The 14,780-nt window shown below is 40.9% G+C and overlaps 1 protein-coding gene across 1 annotated transcript in view; it reads right to left on the minus strand.

Moving 5' to 3' along the window:
- SLC7A2 (solute carrier family 7 member 2) overlaps positions 1-14,780 on the minus strand; it is a 53,619-nt gene that overhangs the window by 17,585 nt on the left and 21,254 nt on the right. Inside the window, exons 2-3 of the mRNA XM_081130164.1 lie at positions 1,883-2,273; positions 1,280-1,435 (exon numbers count right to left, since the gene is read on the minus strand). Coding sequence (XP_080986290.1) covers positions 1,280-1,435; positions 1,883-2,258 — 532 coding nt within the window. The 5' untranslated portion in view covers positions 2,259-2,273. The remainder of the gene's footprint in view (positions 1-1,279; positions 1,436-1,882; positions 2,274-14,780) is intronic.

A 14,780-nucleotide genomic window follows, 5' to 3' on the forward strand; every position in this document is an offset into this window, starting at 1 on the left:
CCACCCCTAAATAAAACATGACCTAATTTAATGTTAGCTAGGTTGTTTAGAAACCAAAACAAACAACATCTAGCACCTGTGGAAAAACAATTAATGTGATTTTTCTTGATATTAGAGCAAAATGCCAAATGTTTTAGATATATAAATTTTGTTCAGTGTCCCTAATCTTAACCTTTCCAAAACATTTAATTAACAATCAACTTTTTAAAGGGTAGAGCTATTTTAAAGGCTATTTAATTTTACAAGTAAACATTCATTATAGAAAGATGTTTCGATCACATCTTTGTAACCAAGGGAGAACGTAGCTAGAGACAAGACAGGCCAGGGAAGCAAGAGGCAGATTACCCAGGGTGTATCACGTAGGAAGTGAAAGCAAATGTGAATTTTATCCTTAGTGCAATCCTCAACGGGTTCTAGCAGGAGTGCAGGTGGGGAACACAATCAAAACAGAAAATGTTCAGTTAAAAATGAATAAATATCAGGGGACAGCAGGGATTAACTATGCCTACAAAATAAAAACGCCTTCTACCTAAGTGCTCACTAGGTACCAAGCAGGAAGCCTGTACAAGACAGACACTGATAACTATGGATGGGCACACTGGATCAGGAAAAAACTAAGTCACTCCATGTTCCAAAGACAGTAAGTGGCAGAGTAGGATGAAAAACCTGGTTTCTCTGACTCTGATTCCTTTACCTTTCTAAACCACTATGCTGCAGTACTGATGAAAACAAAAAAATTCCAGTACCAAGTATGTTTGTTTATACAATGTTTGTCTACATCAAAAAATAACAGGTGGTTAGAATATGCTTCCTTTTTAACCAGATGGCTACATTATATGGATAAACGCATGAGTGGAAAGACAGAAATTCTTTTAGGAATAGTACACTTGCAAATACCCTCATTTATATCTAACAAGATGAAATAATGTCAAAAATTATACATTCCTCCTTACTAAAACTTCACTGCCATTTCTGTAAATCTCCAATGAGTGTTATAAAATTGATGTGCCTCATCCTATTATTTACTGCATTCCAGGTGCCATTAACCCAAAAGTGGTATTTCTTACCACTCCACACAATTTAGATTAATTTTTGAAGCATACCTATCACGTAAGATAAAATGTGATTCTAGCCAGGCCCACAGATCTCCAGTAGTAATCTAAGTGTACAAATATGCTGCGTAGTCTTGGGAACTCGGGCCCCTATTTTAGTGGCAACCTATTTTACTGGGACAATTAGTCTGGCTTAACGTAGGGAGAAGCATAACTGGTTTTCTCACCTGATAGAAGTAGTATGAGGCACACAGCAAAAAAGTCAGGATACTCTGCAAGGCCGGCATAATTTATATTCAAGTGTGTCCTAAAAAACTGCCCAATCTGTTTGTTCAGAAGTTCATCAAAGGTGCCGCTCCATGCTCTTGCGACACTCGATGTACCTTTCCAAAACACAGAACATTCAGAGAACACAAGGTCACCGGGAGAAAATGAACATAACATTCATTGCTACTCCGTTCTAGGATAAACATGGGTTAGTTCAGACAGAATTGAAAAGTTTAATCCCACATAAAATTATCTTCATAACTTTGTAATTATACAACAGTAATCACATGCTCAAGTCAATCACCTGCGGAATCAGGTGACTTTATCTGCATGAAAGAACTATGATTATTTAAAAAAGAGGTTTTTAAATCTGCACAAAGGCATATTCAGAGATGAAGCAGAATCGCCCAATTTTGCAGTGAGGAGGAGAGACGTTTTAGAGATGAGGGAAAGGAGCACACTGGGATCTTGCAATTTGCTCGCGATCACAGTCATTAACACGCGGGAGCCCAAAGGCCTCGGGTTCAGGAGCGCTACAGTCAGACTGCTGTTTGGAAACCTACCTATCACATAGGATAAAATGAGATTCCAGCCAGTGATGAAGGCCCACAGCTCTCCGACAGTGACGTAAGTGTACAGGTACGCGGAGCCCGTCTTGGGCACTCGCGCCCCAAACTCGGCATAGCACAGGCCTGCCATCACCGAAGCCAGGGCGGCGATGAGGAAGGACAGGACGATGCTGGGGCCCGAGTCCGACTTGGCCACCTCCCCAGCGAGGACGTAAACCCCCGCGCCGAGGGTGCTGCCAACGCCCAGGGCAATGAGGTCCACAGTGGATAAGCAGCGGCTTAATTTGGAATCTTCTAGGCCATCCAGAACGACCATTTTCCTCCGGATCAGACACCGGGCGAAGGACAGGGCTGCTCTGCAGGGAATCATGGCGAGAAGGTGAACCTGAGGGACAGAAAGGCGGGAGGATGTTAGAAGCTGATCTGGAACCATCACCCCTCCAATCGGAGGCCCCACTTCTCAGCAGTTACGGCACCTGGATTTTTAAATTATTTTTCACTTGTTGCTAGAGCAATCCCGAGGGCTTCATTAGCCAAAGCTGTGGATTTCTTAGAGTTCACTCATCCACGCCTTCTTATAGGGAACTCAGACAATGGCTTATTTGGGGCACAAAGGAACAGGAGCCCTGAATGATTAAAAAAGATTTGCCATTTTTGTTGCTATACTTTTTAAAGATATGCTGATAAAACTATATTCCAAAAGATGGCTAATTTGTCTTCACTATGAGCAAGGGGGTGAATGACCTCATCTTTTCTGTACTTTCTTGCTCTTTTCCCCCCTTCAATCAGTCATTCAACTGGTGTTTGTTAGGTGTCACTACGTCCCAGGAATTGTGCTAAGAGTAAGTCTAGAATGGGTGGTACATAGAGATAGTGTCCAGGTTGAGGGGACTTGCAGTCTGGCTATTGTAAAGGCAGGTTCATATGCCATTGCTATGTATCCTACAGCTTTAGCAGATTTGTGTAAGCTTCTCTGTTTTCATTTTATTCTATTTCATTTTTTTATGTGGAGCCATCTGAACCTTTTAGAAGAAAACAATTCCTCCCAAAACATGCTTGGATTTTTCTAACTAAAACTGCTATTCTACTATGCTTTAAGTGTGAATTTATAGTGAAATACACGTTTTTTTATAGTTGCTTGAAATTTCTAAATAAATAAACCCAAAGTCCATGACAAGTATTATGTGTTCTTTTTCAATGGAATGAATAAAGTAGACAGCAAGTCTCGCCACCCCCGCAACAGGCCCATACAAACAATCTAACGCTGGAAAAACATTATCAGGTTATAAAATAAGGTATGGTTTGGGGTAAGAAAAAATATATATATACACACCTATTACAGCAAAAAGGCTGAATCAAAAGATACCAAATATTAACATTAGTGATCTTTGGGTGGTGGGCTAATTCTTACTTCTATGTATTTCATATCATATATAATATAATATAATACATAATATAATATAATAAATATAACATAATATAATATAATATAATATAATATAATAATATATTCCTAATACATATTTCTAATTTGTCTCTAATGAATATGTACAAGTTATGTGCAAAAGAAGTATAAAAATTGAAAAGCCCTACATGGCCTTCTCAACAGACATATAACTCAGCAGACTAGGAAACAACTGAGGAACAGGGACTATAATAGTATATGCAGCTTATCAGTGCATAAAACCAAATGCATTTGACTTCTGGAAGTTCAAATTCAAGTTTGCCACTTGTACTGAATTATGATCTACCATCCCCTTCATCTCATTACATTAATTATCAATAACCTTAATTTGTGAGATCACAATGTGGAATCTTCTCCAAAGCACTTAGAGGTTTCTTATCCTGTAAAATAAACCTTTAAGCATTTCTCAACCTTAATCTCTGTTTTAAAAAAACTCTATTATTAAACATTATTTTATTTAAAAATAATAAATAAAATAAGATGAATTTTCTATACTAAATCTAAAGCACTTGTTGCTCATAAGAGATGTATGTCTGGGATATGAATAGTCCAGTTTCACAATAAACCTAGGAGATGAAGCTAACTCACTGAGCATTATTCACACATCGATACAGGTGCAAGTCCTCGACAGGCAGCTCGTAGAATACAGGGGAAAGTCCCAAACGGAAACTACAGGAGTGACAGGTTCCTACAGTAACAATAAAGTTTTGCACACCAGCATCTTCCACACACCTGACAGAGTGCCAAGCGTGGCCTTTCACCAACAGTTGAAAAGTCTGGAAAGACAGGTGAACGACATCTCCGATTTTGCCAATATTCTGGCTTCCAAAGTAAAAATGCATCCATACTTCTATAAATTAGTGTATTAATTTCTACCCCTCTCATATAATACCTACAGAAGATAAGGAAGGAAACTGTTCTGTTTAAAAAAGAATCCAGAAGTGAAAAGCTGAAGTTATGTAGAGGTCAACTGAGGTTTGGGGGGGGGGGGGGGATGGAGTGGACAAGGGGGATTTGAGGGTATTTACCAAATGCTGACCTTCCCTAACATTGAAATGTTTTTATACAAACAGAGAAATGCAAATCAAGATTTAGGGACCACTGCCAACCAAAATATGCCCAGAGATGAAGACTCATTGAATTCCATGATGACTGAAGATCATGTGAAAGTGGGACAACTTCAGGAAACAACTGATATACAAAAGGAGCCATACAGGTTTGTCATTTAACTAGACGCTGTTGATAAAGCACTTAACCTCAATTTTTACGAAAACCACAAATTCTGTAACGAGTGCATATTTATGAGAAAGGATCTGGAGCAAAGCGAGGAAAACTGAGAAGAAATTTTGGATTATGATAGAATTATGGGTAAGTTTTCTTTTTTTAAAGTCCCTTTTCTGGTACTACGGTCATGATGTTCTTTGTGAAATTTTGTTTTAAAATAAACTCACACCAAAAAAACCAGCATAAAAAGGGAAAGGGAATAAGTAAGCCAACCAACAAACAGACCTTTGAAAATGTTAAAAATAGTGAAAACTTTTATTGTTAACAGTTACCCAAATGAATAAGTGGCATCATCTCATCAATATAAAAGTGAACTTAATTCACTCTACATTACAGAGGGAAGCAGAACTGTTCTTTACAGAAATGTAAAGCTTTAATCAGATAGAATCTGATTGCTGGAGAGTATTCTAGGCTCAGTTTTCCACGTTGCCCTCAGAAAATAAGATAAAGCTGCCATTTGTCAAGTTTCCATTGGCTCTTGAGCAACAGAAGAGTCTCTTAGAACTGACAGCTTACACAGTGCTCTCTGCAAACACTCTCAGTTATGCACCACCGATAAAATACTGATTGCAAAAGCTCTGACACAATATCAATTTTGTAGAAATATAATGGGACGGGAGGGAGAAAAGCAACGTAAATCATCCTGGGTCAATTTGGTGCATCATTGTTTACCAAACACTTACTAAGTCCTAGCAGATGTATCATACGGTTGAGTCAATACAGAAAAAAGGATCCTGTGCTTTTGTAAAATACGTTTTTTTGTGGAGACAGACTGTTCACATGAAATTACAGGGGCAACAGAAGAATGGAAAAAAAAATAGGATATTTGTATCCAATGTGAGTGATATAATTTGACATTTAATATTTTAAAAGTTGTGAAACTATGTCTTTAAAGCATTTTTAAAAGATATGCTCCTAATGCAAAATGGTTATGACGACATTTATTCTCATTTCTACAAAGCTCTTTCATTGCTGAAGAAGATTCCACTCATACCGAGCGTCTGACTCAGGCCTGCATCCCCTGTCCTTGCCTGGGCTCTGGTGCTGTGTCTCACCAACAAATCACTAGGTAGGGAGAGACGCAGGGAGTTTTAAGATGACTCTATTGGTCTCGAGAGTACAGACTTTGTTTTTCCAGGGGCACTGTCAGCTATTGATTACATTGGTATCTAATACGAAACCTACATACATGTAGAGGTCTACGTAACAATCCTGCCCATGACCTTAGCCTCACAATGTAAAACTCAAGTCAACATTCCTATGAGGTCACAGGTGACTGGTGATACCAGAAACAGATACGTATCTTTCTCCAATAACAATTATTTTACTAATGGCTAAGACAGTGGCCTCTCTACTGAGGAGAAAAATCTGCAAATCTTCAGCTTAGGTCTGAAAATGTAATTAGCCAAGGGAAGGCCGAAGGGATATGCAATAGACTGTGCAGCAGAAACACCCCTGAATGAGTCCCATGAGCCTAATGGTACCGGTGGGTCTCCCTCAGCCCCCAACCTCAAGTAGACAGTTTCAAGAGACCTGACTCCCTGATGGAGCCCTAGTAATTCTTGCCAAAAAGCTCAATTCCTTCCTCAGCGACTCGGAAGCACTTCCTTCTCCAAATTCTTCAATCCAGGTTGTGACGGGACAGCACAGAATTGCACGTCACGGAGACCCGTTGCCCTGATGCTATGACATCACCGCAGAGCAGACTTCCTCTCGGCTCACCACGGGGAATCTTCCAAAATCTGCAAACTGCCGTCAAGCGTGAGCCCTGGATTTTCACCCTGGTTCAGCACAGCAGCGAGTCCTTCCCCATCTCCCCGAAGGCAGGGCTGAGGCCTGAAGCTTCACTCTCAGCATCACAGGCCCTGCCAGTGAATCTCACAGGAGAAAGAGCTGAGCCAAGCCGGTGGGGCAGGCAGGCGCTCCAGCAAATCCTCAGCAAATTAGCTCATCCTAATTATAACCAAATATCCCTTCCTCGTTCAAGTTGCTAGTATCATAGCGAGACATCTGTGTTTTCTGTTTTTAGACCGACGGGGAAAAGGGAATTAAACCACACAGAGCTTGGATCTTTGCCGCACTGTGTGTGTGTTTTCTCTAAACTAGACCTTTTGGTTTGGCGATCTGCAAACTCAACAGCAGTTACATTTCTACAACTTTAAAGTTCAAAAACACATTTTCAAGTTATAATGTAGGTTAAATAATTTAGTAGAAGGGAGGAGAAGATATGGACATAATACCATGGGATTAGTGACTTTTCTCTCATACTACTTACATTTAAAAGATTAATTTTTTTAAAAATACATCAAAAGTGTAATTCAGGACAAACGATAATCTGAAATAGTAACTGTTCACTTTAGTTAATAAAAAACAAAAGCAACAACAAACCTTTGCATTCAAACCTAAAACCTTTATTTTTCTGGAAAACAAAAATATTTTTTCATATACATTTCATTGATACTTGGTTCAAAACATATCTTTTCTCTAAATCAAATCTTTCTCCAAACTATCCTCCAGATAGGTGAATGCAAATATAGAAATAGGTGAAAATTAAAGACACAATGGAGGCCACTAGAAAATTACGACATTGTAGGAATAACTTTTACATTTGTTCTCCTTTCGTATCAAATTGGCACTACCAGTTAATTCAAAGTTTCTAATACGGAATCCACACGTAGACAAGCATCTTCCTAAGACATCCAGCAAACAAACAGCTGGTAGAAAATTCTGGAAAGTCTGTCAAAGCAGCTTTGAAACACGGGAATCCATTTAGCTTCTGGAAAGGTACAAATAAAGGCATGAGGAACACCTAGCTGTCTCATTCAGATAGATGCAGAATAATAATAATAATAATAATAATAATAATAATAATAATAATAATAAATTTGTGTCTCACTTTTGTTTCTAGGATTGGAGAAGAGCGGAAGTGAAAAAAAAGTGCAGGAAAGAAAGCAGATCCTTCAGCACCTCTGTAACAAGAGCACCTGCCCAGTCAGCACCCTGTTTCCACGGTCAAGGATCTTGGTGGCATGCTGTGGCACCAGGCACTGCCTGCCCATCCCCATTAGGTCTTAGCAATCTTTGGCTAATAAATCACCCCAAATGCCAGAGGGCACAACCTGTTCCCTCTCCCCAACCAGCTACAGAAAGAAGTGTCCTTTGCCAGCCCATCGCCCTAAACGTGCCACTCTAAACATCAGGAGATACCTTTTCCAAAGACCCCACATCTGCCACCACGTAAGAGCTCTATACTGTTCAGACGGCTAATGTTTATGAGTGTTTACGGTGTGCCGAGGGCTGGGGAGAACTAGAGGTAAGAAGGAGTCAGCAGAGTTTCTAGAATATAATTCAAATGGCCATGTCCAGCTCTTCAGAAAACAGTAACATTTGGCATGATCTTTCTGTGCAATAATATTCTAGATGAATGGGCTGTCTAGATTCCTGGAGTTTAAATCTCTGTATCTTTGACTGGCGTTGATCAACTCTTGCCACAGTTCAGTGGTCCTGCTAACTATCTGCTGTGGTAACTGGAGTCCAAACTGCTCATCTTCACAAGAGGAGGATTCACTCAGTATTAGTTCTCAAGAAACTGCCTAAAAAGACACACACACCTGGCTGGCGTGGCTCAGCAGTTGAGCATCAACCTAGGATCCAGGAGATCGCAGTTGGATTCCTAGTCAAGGCACATGCCCAGGTTGTGCGCTCAATCCCCAGTAGGGGGTGTGCAGGAGGCAGCTGACCAATGACTCTCTCATCACTGATGTTTCTCTCTCTCCCTCTCCCTTCCTCTCTCTGAAATCAATAAAGACATAATAAAAATAAATAAAAAGACAAACACAACTATTTTTAAAAAACAAGCAAAAAATATTCTCTATTACTTTCATTCTAATTTTAATCCACTATCATACAAATTAGAGCCAATTCAAGGATATCAGTGAAATCCAGGTGACCTGGAGGATCCCATGCCCCTGGTGACTGATAGCCATTGCTCAGGAAGTTTGGTTTTCTTGCTAATTTCTGGATTAGTAGCTGAATTTCAGATTGAAAATGCTAGAAGTATGTTCATGGACTAGATAGTGTGTAAAAGTCCAGGAAAACTCTTTTTTGTCCAAGAGCAAAGAACTGAGAAATACTCTAGAACTCTGGTTTCCTCTAATCACACTCTTTCCAAATAAAGACAAACTACCCCCTCAATTTACTACCTCACAACTGTCCCCTCAAAAGTACCTGATTTCATTAATTGTTAAAATAAAACCATCTTTTGTTTCAACGCTAGGCAAAATTCCTTCCATCAAACTGTGGCAGAAAAGGAATTCAACAAGAATCACATTCATTTTCAGTCCAAGTTCATGAAATTTAGATGGTTAATATACTAAGTGTACTTATAAGGCATTTCTTTAAAAAACATTTGTTTTCAAAACTATATTTTCAATTTTGAAAAGCATGTTCTGATTTGTTATTTCTTAAAATACAGAAACAATGTCTCGCCAGAACTTGTATCATTAGCATCTTGGCAGATTGCTGCAACACTGCCTTTGGCAGAGAGGTTTGGGAGTGCGCGCTGGCCTCAAGCGAGTCTGAATAAAACATTTCTATTGTGTGCTCAGAGAAAGCAACGAAAACAGTGCCAGTTCATCACCACCACTCAGAGCCACTAAATGTTAGGTTTAGAATATGCAAACTAAGGAGTTTAAAAATTAAAATCACTTGACAGACGAGGGCCTTAAAACTGAGTCTGACATTCTTGTCACATTTACATTCTATTTTTGTAGTATTATTATAAAAATTTGTACTATTATTACAAAAATTAAGAAAAATTCTGATGAGGACTTATAAGTTGGAGAAATTGTAGTTAGGGCATATTAATTACTATCAATTACTTAATGAATTACCAATTTCTCTAAAAGATTGAGCCTTAGAAATTTTGAAAAGGGGAAAACGACATGGTCTAAATGCAATTTCCAAACAAAATGCCAGGGAGCGGGGAGGGGGGAGGGGGGATACAGGCAAAACAAGTACAACCAGACCATCCCCATATAATATGCTTGTGGGCAGGGAAGTCCAGGGTACTGCTGGGATGCACAGGAGGGGCACCCTGTTCAGGCTGGGGGCTAAGGTCGGGGGCAGCAGAGAAGTCTTCCTGGGTGGAGCCAAAATTGATCTGATTCCCTATCTGTTCTTTCATTCTAAAATTCATATTGTAAAAGGGCTGAATGGTGCTTAGTCCGCAGAGCAAAGAACATAAAAAAGAAAACCAACTGAATTTTTTCTAATAACTAAACAATATCACTACTCTTTAAGATTCACTTTGAAAATTTATATAATCAGCCACTTCTTAAAATCAATTTCTTAAAAGTTCAACTTTTTCTCTTCCTTACTTTATTTGGGAAAGAAAAAAATCCTTTCTTGGAAAAAGATCCTGAATTCTTTACTAATATTTAATAACATCTGAGGTTATCTCCCTTAAAAAACACAACAAATCATTAAAATAATCATATGTACCTGCAAAAATCTTAATTAGAAGTCCCTGGAAACATCTATTTTGGTTTTTAATTTGAATAGTAGTAACAGCTTAAGTTACTATATAATTTAAAATTCAAACTATCTCACACTCTTCTAAAAGCCCTACTTGGTCATCATTGATCAAGAAGAGTTTTCTAAACAAATAATGTCTGAAGAGTGGTCTCTACAAGGGATATAATTTATGAAAATGAAAAGTAGGAGGATTTCATGACCTGCCATTTAAGCAGAAATTTAAAATATATATACACATATATCTACTACTCACAGAGTTTCTCAAACTTCTTTTTTAAAACACTTACCTTTAATCTTTATGTTACCCAGAAATAAAACAATAACTTGGCCTTTTTGCCTCTAAAACCTCTAGAATGCTCTGCACTATAAGATGGTGATGACACACCTGAAGTATTAAAACAAGAATGTCACAAGAAGAAAGATAAACAAACTCTCTTCATCTTCACACTCCTGCTACTTCTTTGCAAAGAGCTGTTTCACCTGACCTTCCGAGCACTCAGCGCCAGATGCGGAGAGGGAAACACCACAGCCTGAGCCCTGGTTCTAGCTGTGTGCAGGAAACCAGCACTCCCCTTTCCCACCCTGACGCGAAATGATGCCTGGGACAGGAAGCAGTGATTGGAGACCATGCTGTGCAGCGATTTGTAAATGAATTCTTTGGGCCAAACACCGTTTAGTGTCCTTGATTTTAAAACATGCTTGTAAATGTTTTCAAATATCAGCATACTCATAAACAGCAGAATTAGGAAACACGCAGAATGAGTTGAATTTTAATGCTTTGGACCTATTTACTTACACGTGTGTCTAATCGACCTCCTGCCAACGTCAACCACTAGAACACTTCGGCCTGGTTTCAGAAGCACCCGTCCTCTGGCTCCGGCCACCTTCCTAGCCTTCTGTTCTGCTCTCCTCCGCATGGATACTGCAGCCCAATTACCCACCTCCTTCCCCTACAACATGTGCCTTCCTGTCCCCACGGGAGTAACAGGATTTGTTGGCCTGGTGTTCCCAGTCGCCCCCTTGTGCTCCACGGAGGGGTCTGGCTCCCAGGCCTTCTGAGCTACTGCAGGGACCGAAGAAAGGGTCTTTCTTACCTCCTCTGTCAACTCCTGAGCTTTCCTTTGACTCAAAGAAGAAAAAACATACACCACCCACTTAGAAAAATTAAAGCCAAGAAGCCAGGCTGATTGATATAATAAAGGGCCGGGAGCAAGAGAAAAGCCGGCGGCCCAGTATCCACCTGGCGAGAGAAGAGGGTCGGAGAGGAAAGGAAGGGGGTTCTGAGGAGTGCTGGTGTGGAAAATGGATTGGATCTCCCTCGAGAGACACGAGGAAGGTCGCAATCCCTTTACATACACTCCTGGCAGCTGGCCGGCGTTTCTGGGCCCCACGGCACGTGGTGGGGATTAACACTTCCAAGTACACGACGTGTCCTCTGCTCCCCCCGCCCCCTGTGAAGGGAAAACTGCTTGTCTGATGTAAGACAGACTGTACACATTTACATCCCACCACTTCTAAATCGGATTTATTTGGCTTAACATAAAAGACTGGCAACTGAGCCCTAGAAACAAGTTTGCTAGAACCAGGCCAGCAAGAGGGGCTGAGAGAACATCAGGGAGAGAAAAGAGACGGTTGGACCAAAGACCTGACCTTAATGACACTGATTACAGCAGCCTCAGGAAGAACACGTGCAGGGCAGTAATCCTACAAAGGTGTTCTAATTGCGAGATCACTGACATACAACGTTGCACCACAAAGACTTTTCTGTAAACTCAGTTATTTAATAATCCCCCAGTGACATTTCATTTTAAAGCCTTTTGAATGCTCTTAATTTTTAATTATAAACTACGTGTTAGTGCATTTGAGAAATCTTAACATCCTGACTGAAACCGCAGCTGACAGGGGACCTTAGAGGAGCCTGTTCCCCACCTTTCCCTCGCTGCAGCATTCCTTCCGTCTCTGACAGGGGGCCATGCCCAAGGGCAAGGGCAGACGAGCTCTCAAGCACCCTCTTCTCCGGTGTAGCTCCCATTGCTACAAGACCTTTCCCTGCACGAAGCCCCCCTACACTCCTGCCCACTGGTCTTTCTGCCCTAAGAACAAATACAGAAAAGTCTTCTCATTCGCATAATCCCAAACATCTGTCATCCCAAGACTTCTTTCCTCTCCGAGAAATACATTCATTCAAAGTACAGGGGTCACATTTTGAAAAACCCTAACTTTAAATGACACTCCTTCCAAGGCAAAGCATTTCCAATGAGGTCAGACAAGTGCACGGTCTCATTTGCTTTCTCCCTTCCTCTATTCTATACACTCCTATTAATCCCTTTTGTCTTATGTTTAACAGACACCGCACGCCACCTCCACACTGTACAAGGGTCTGCTGGACCGGCTCCGGGCTCTCTCCTTAGCCCATCTTCTGCCTCCTGCTCACCCCCTCCAGCCTCAGTGTTTCCTTTGAACCTGTTCCCAACGCTAAGCCGCTTGCTGCTTGGCTGCTCCTTCTTCCTGGAAGTCCCTCCTCCTGGTCCTTCCCCTCACCTTGACACCCCTCCTCCCCTGAGTCGAAGAAGGCCCCCTACCACTGGTTCGCACAGCCCTCTGCATTTTTATGGCACTTTTCCTTTATCAGGATCAGAATCGAACTACTTGGATGAACATGTTTCAGATGAACTGTGTTCCTGTAAAAGACACGTCGAGGCCCTAAACCCTGGTGCCTATTTGGAAACAGGTTCTTTGTTGGTGTTATCAAATTAAGATGTCATTAGGGTGAGCCCTGATCCAGGATAACTGGTGTCCTTTTATAAGAAGAGGAAAACGCCATGTGAAGACAGACACACAGGGAGAATGCCATGTGGCGTCAGAGGCAGACAGTGGAGTGACGCAGCTGCAAGCCAAGGACACCAAAGCTCCACGGCCACTGCCAGAAGCTCCAAGAGCCCAGGAGGGATTCTCGCCTACTGGTTTCATTGGGAGCCTGGCCTTGCTGACACCTTAATTTTAGACTTTGAGGTTGAGAACTGTGGGACGGTAAGTATTTCTACTTTAATATACCCAGTTTGTTATACTTTTTTATGGCAACCCTAGGAAACTAACACACTCCTTTAGACTAATAGTTTCTTGGAAGCAAGGTCTATATTTTATTCATTTGCTGCATTCTCCACATACTTAAGAGTGATTAAAATATAGATAGGAGTGAAATAAGCATTTGTTTAGTAAATGAATGATTCACACTTGGTTTGTAGTCCACGAAATGCTCAGGGGTCTTTTTTTCTCAAAGATATTTATGTACACTGGTCCTCTTGATTCCATTTTGCTTCACTGATTAGTTTAAAACCCAAATCCAGAATTTATATTTTTTAATCCACACCCGAGGATATTTTTCCATTGCTTTTCAGAGAGAGTGGAAGCAATGAGGGGGGGAGAGATAGGGGAACGTCGATGTGAGAGAGGCACATCTACTGGTTGCCTCCTGCTCTCACGCCAACTGGGGCCAGGGATTAAGCCTACAACTGTGCCCTCGGCTGGAATCAAACCCATGATCCTTCAGTCTTCAGGCCAACCCTCTAACCACTGAGCCAAACCGGCTAGGGCCCAAATCCAGAATTTTAAGTTTCACATTATTTGCAATTACATGTAATGCAAGTACATCCATCAATCAATGTATTTAGCATCCAACCTATCCTTATGTCACTGCCAATTTAATAAGCATGTCTTCTACCTTCATCCGAGTAAATGATAAACACGCTTAAACCTCACAGGGCCAAGGACAGAGTATCGTGGCAAGCTACCAAGACTATCTTTCCAAGCCAGTATCAACCAACCCATTACTCAACACTCTGAGTATATCATGCAACCAACTGGAAACCCACATTTCTCTCCAACTTATCCCAAGGTTATCATAACACATGGTGTTAAAGGTTTTGTCAAAATCCTAACACATTATTTGGGAAGTTTAAACTTCCAATATACTAAGTTTACATCTATCAACCCAATGACCAAGTAAAAAGAGGGCGTGGAGTTTGTCAGGCATAGCTTGTTCTTCCTGCACTCATGCCTTTCGGGAATCGGTCACTTCTTTTCCAACTATATCCCACAAATGGCTAGAGTTTTGCTGGTGAACAGTGCCCAGCTCTCTGGTCAGTGGTTTCTATGACCTACACTGGCCTCCTTCCTTTCTTCTGCTCCTGGTCTTATGCCTCAGGGCACCTCCAAGACTGTAGGTGGTTGCTCCAGACTCATATCTACAACTTATTTTAATGTTGTGAGATACAATTCACCCAGGCCTGAAATTGTGAACTAGTTTAAAGCAGCTTCAGTTCTCTCTTGCCAATTTGGGCTTCAGGTACCCTTTCAGTTGTGTGTTCTGTCCTCTAGCCAAGACAAAAGCAAAACAGGGATTGAGCAGCTCTGCCTTCCCAGGGTCACCTATGGCTATCATACCAGGTTCCCCCATTTCTTTCTCCTTCCTGATTAAATTTCATAAAGATTCAACTCAAACATTCCTTTACTATTTTTCACAGATTCATACCATTTACTTTACTCTCCCATCTTTTACATCTGAGCACCTTCAACAAATTCCTGTGGCAGCCACGAGGAGTCTTTGTA

Source organism: Miniopterus schreibersii (genome assembly GCF_964146895.1).
Source record: "Miniopterus schreibersii genome assembly, chromosome: 2".
NCBI classification, from domain to species: Eukaryota; Metazoa; Chordata; class Mammalia; order Chiroptera; family Miniopteridae; genus Miniopterus; species Miniopterus schreibersii.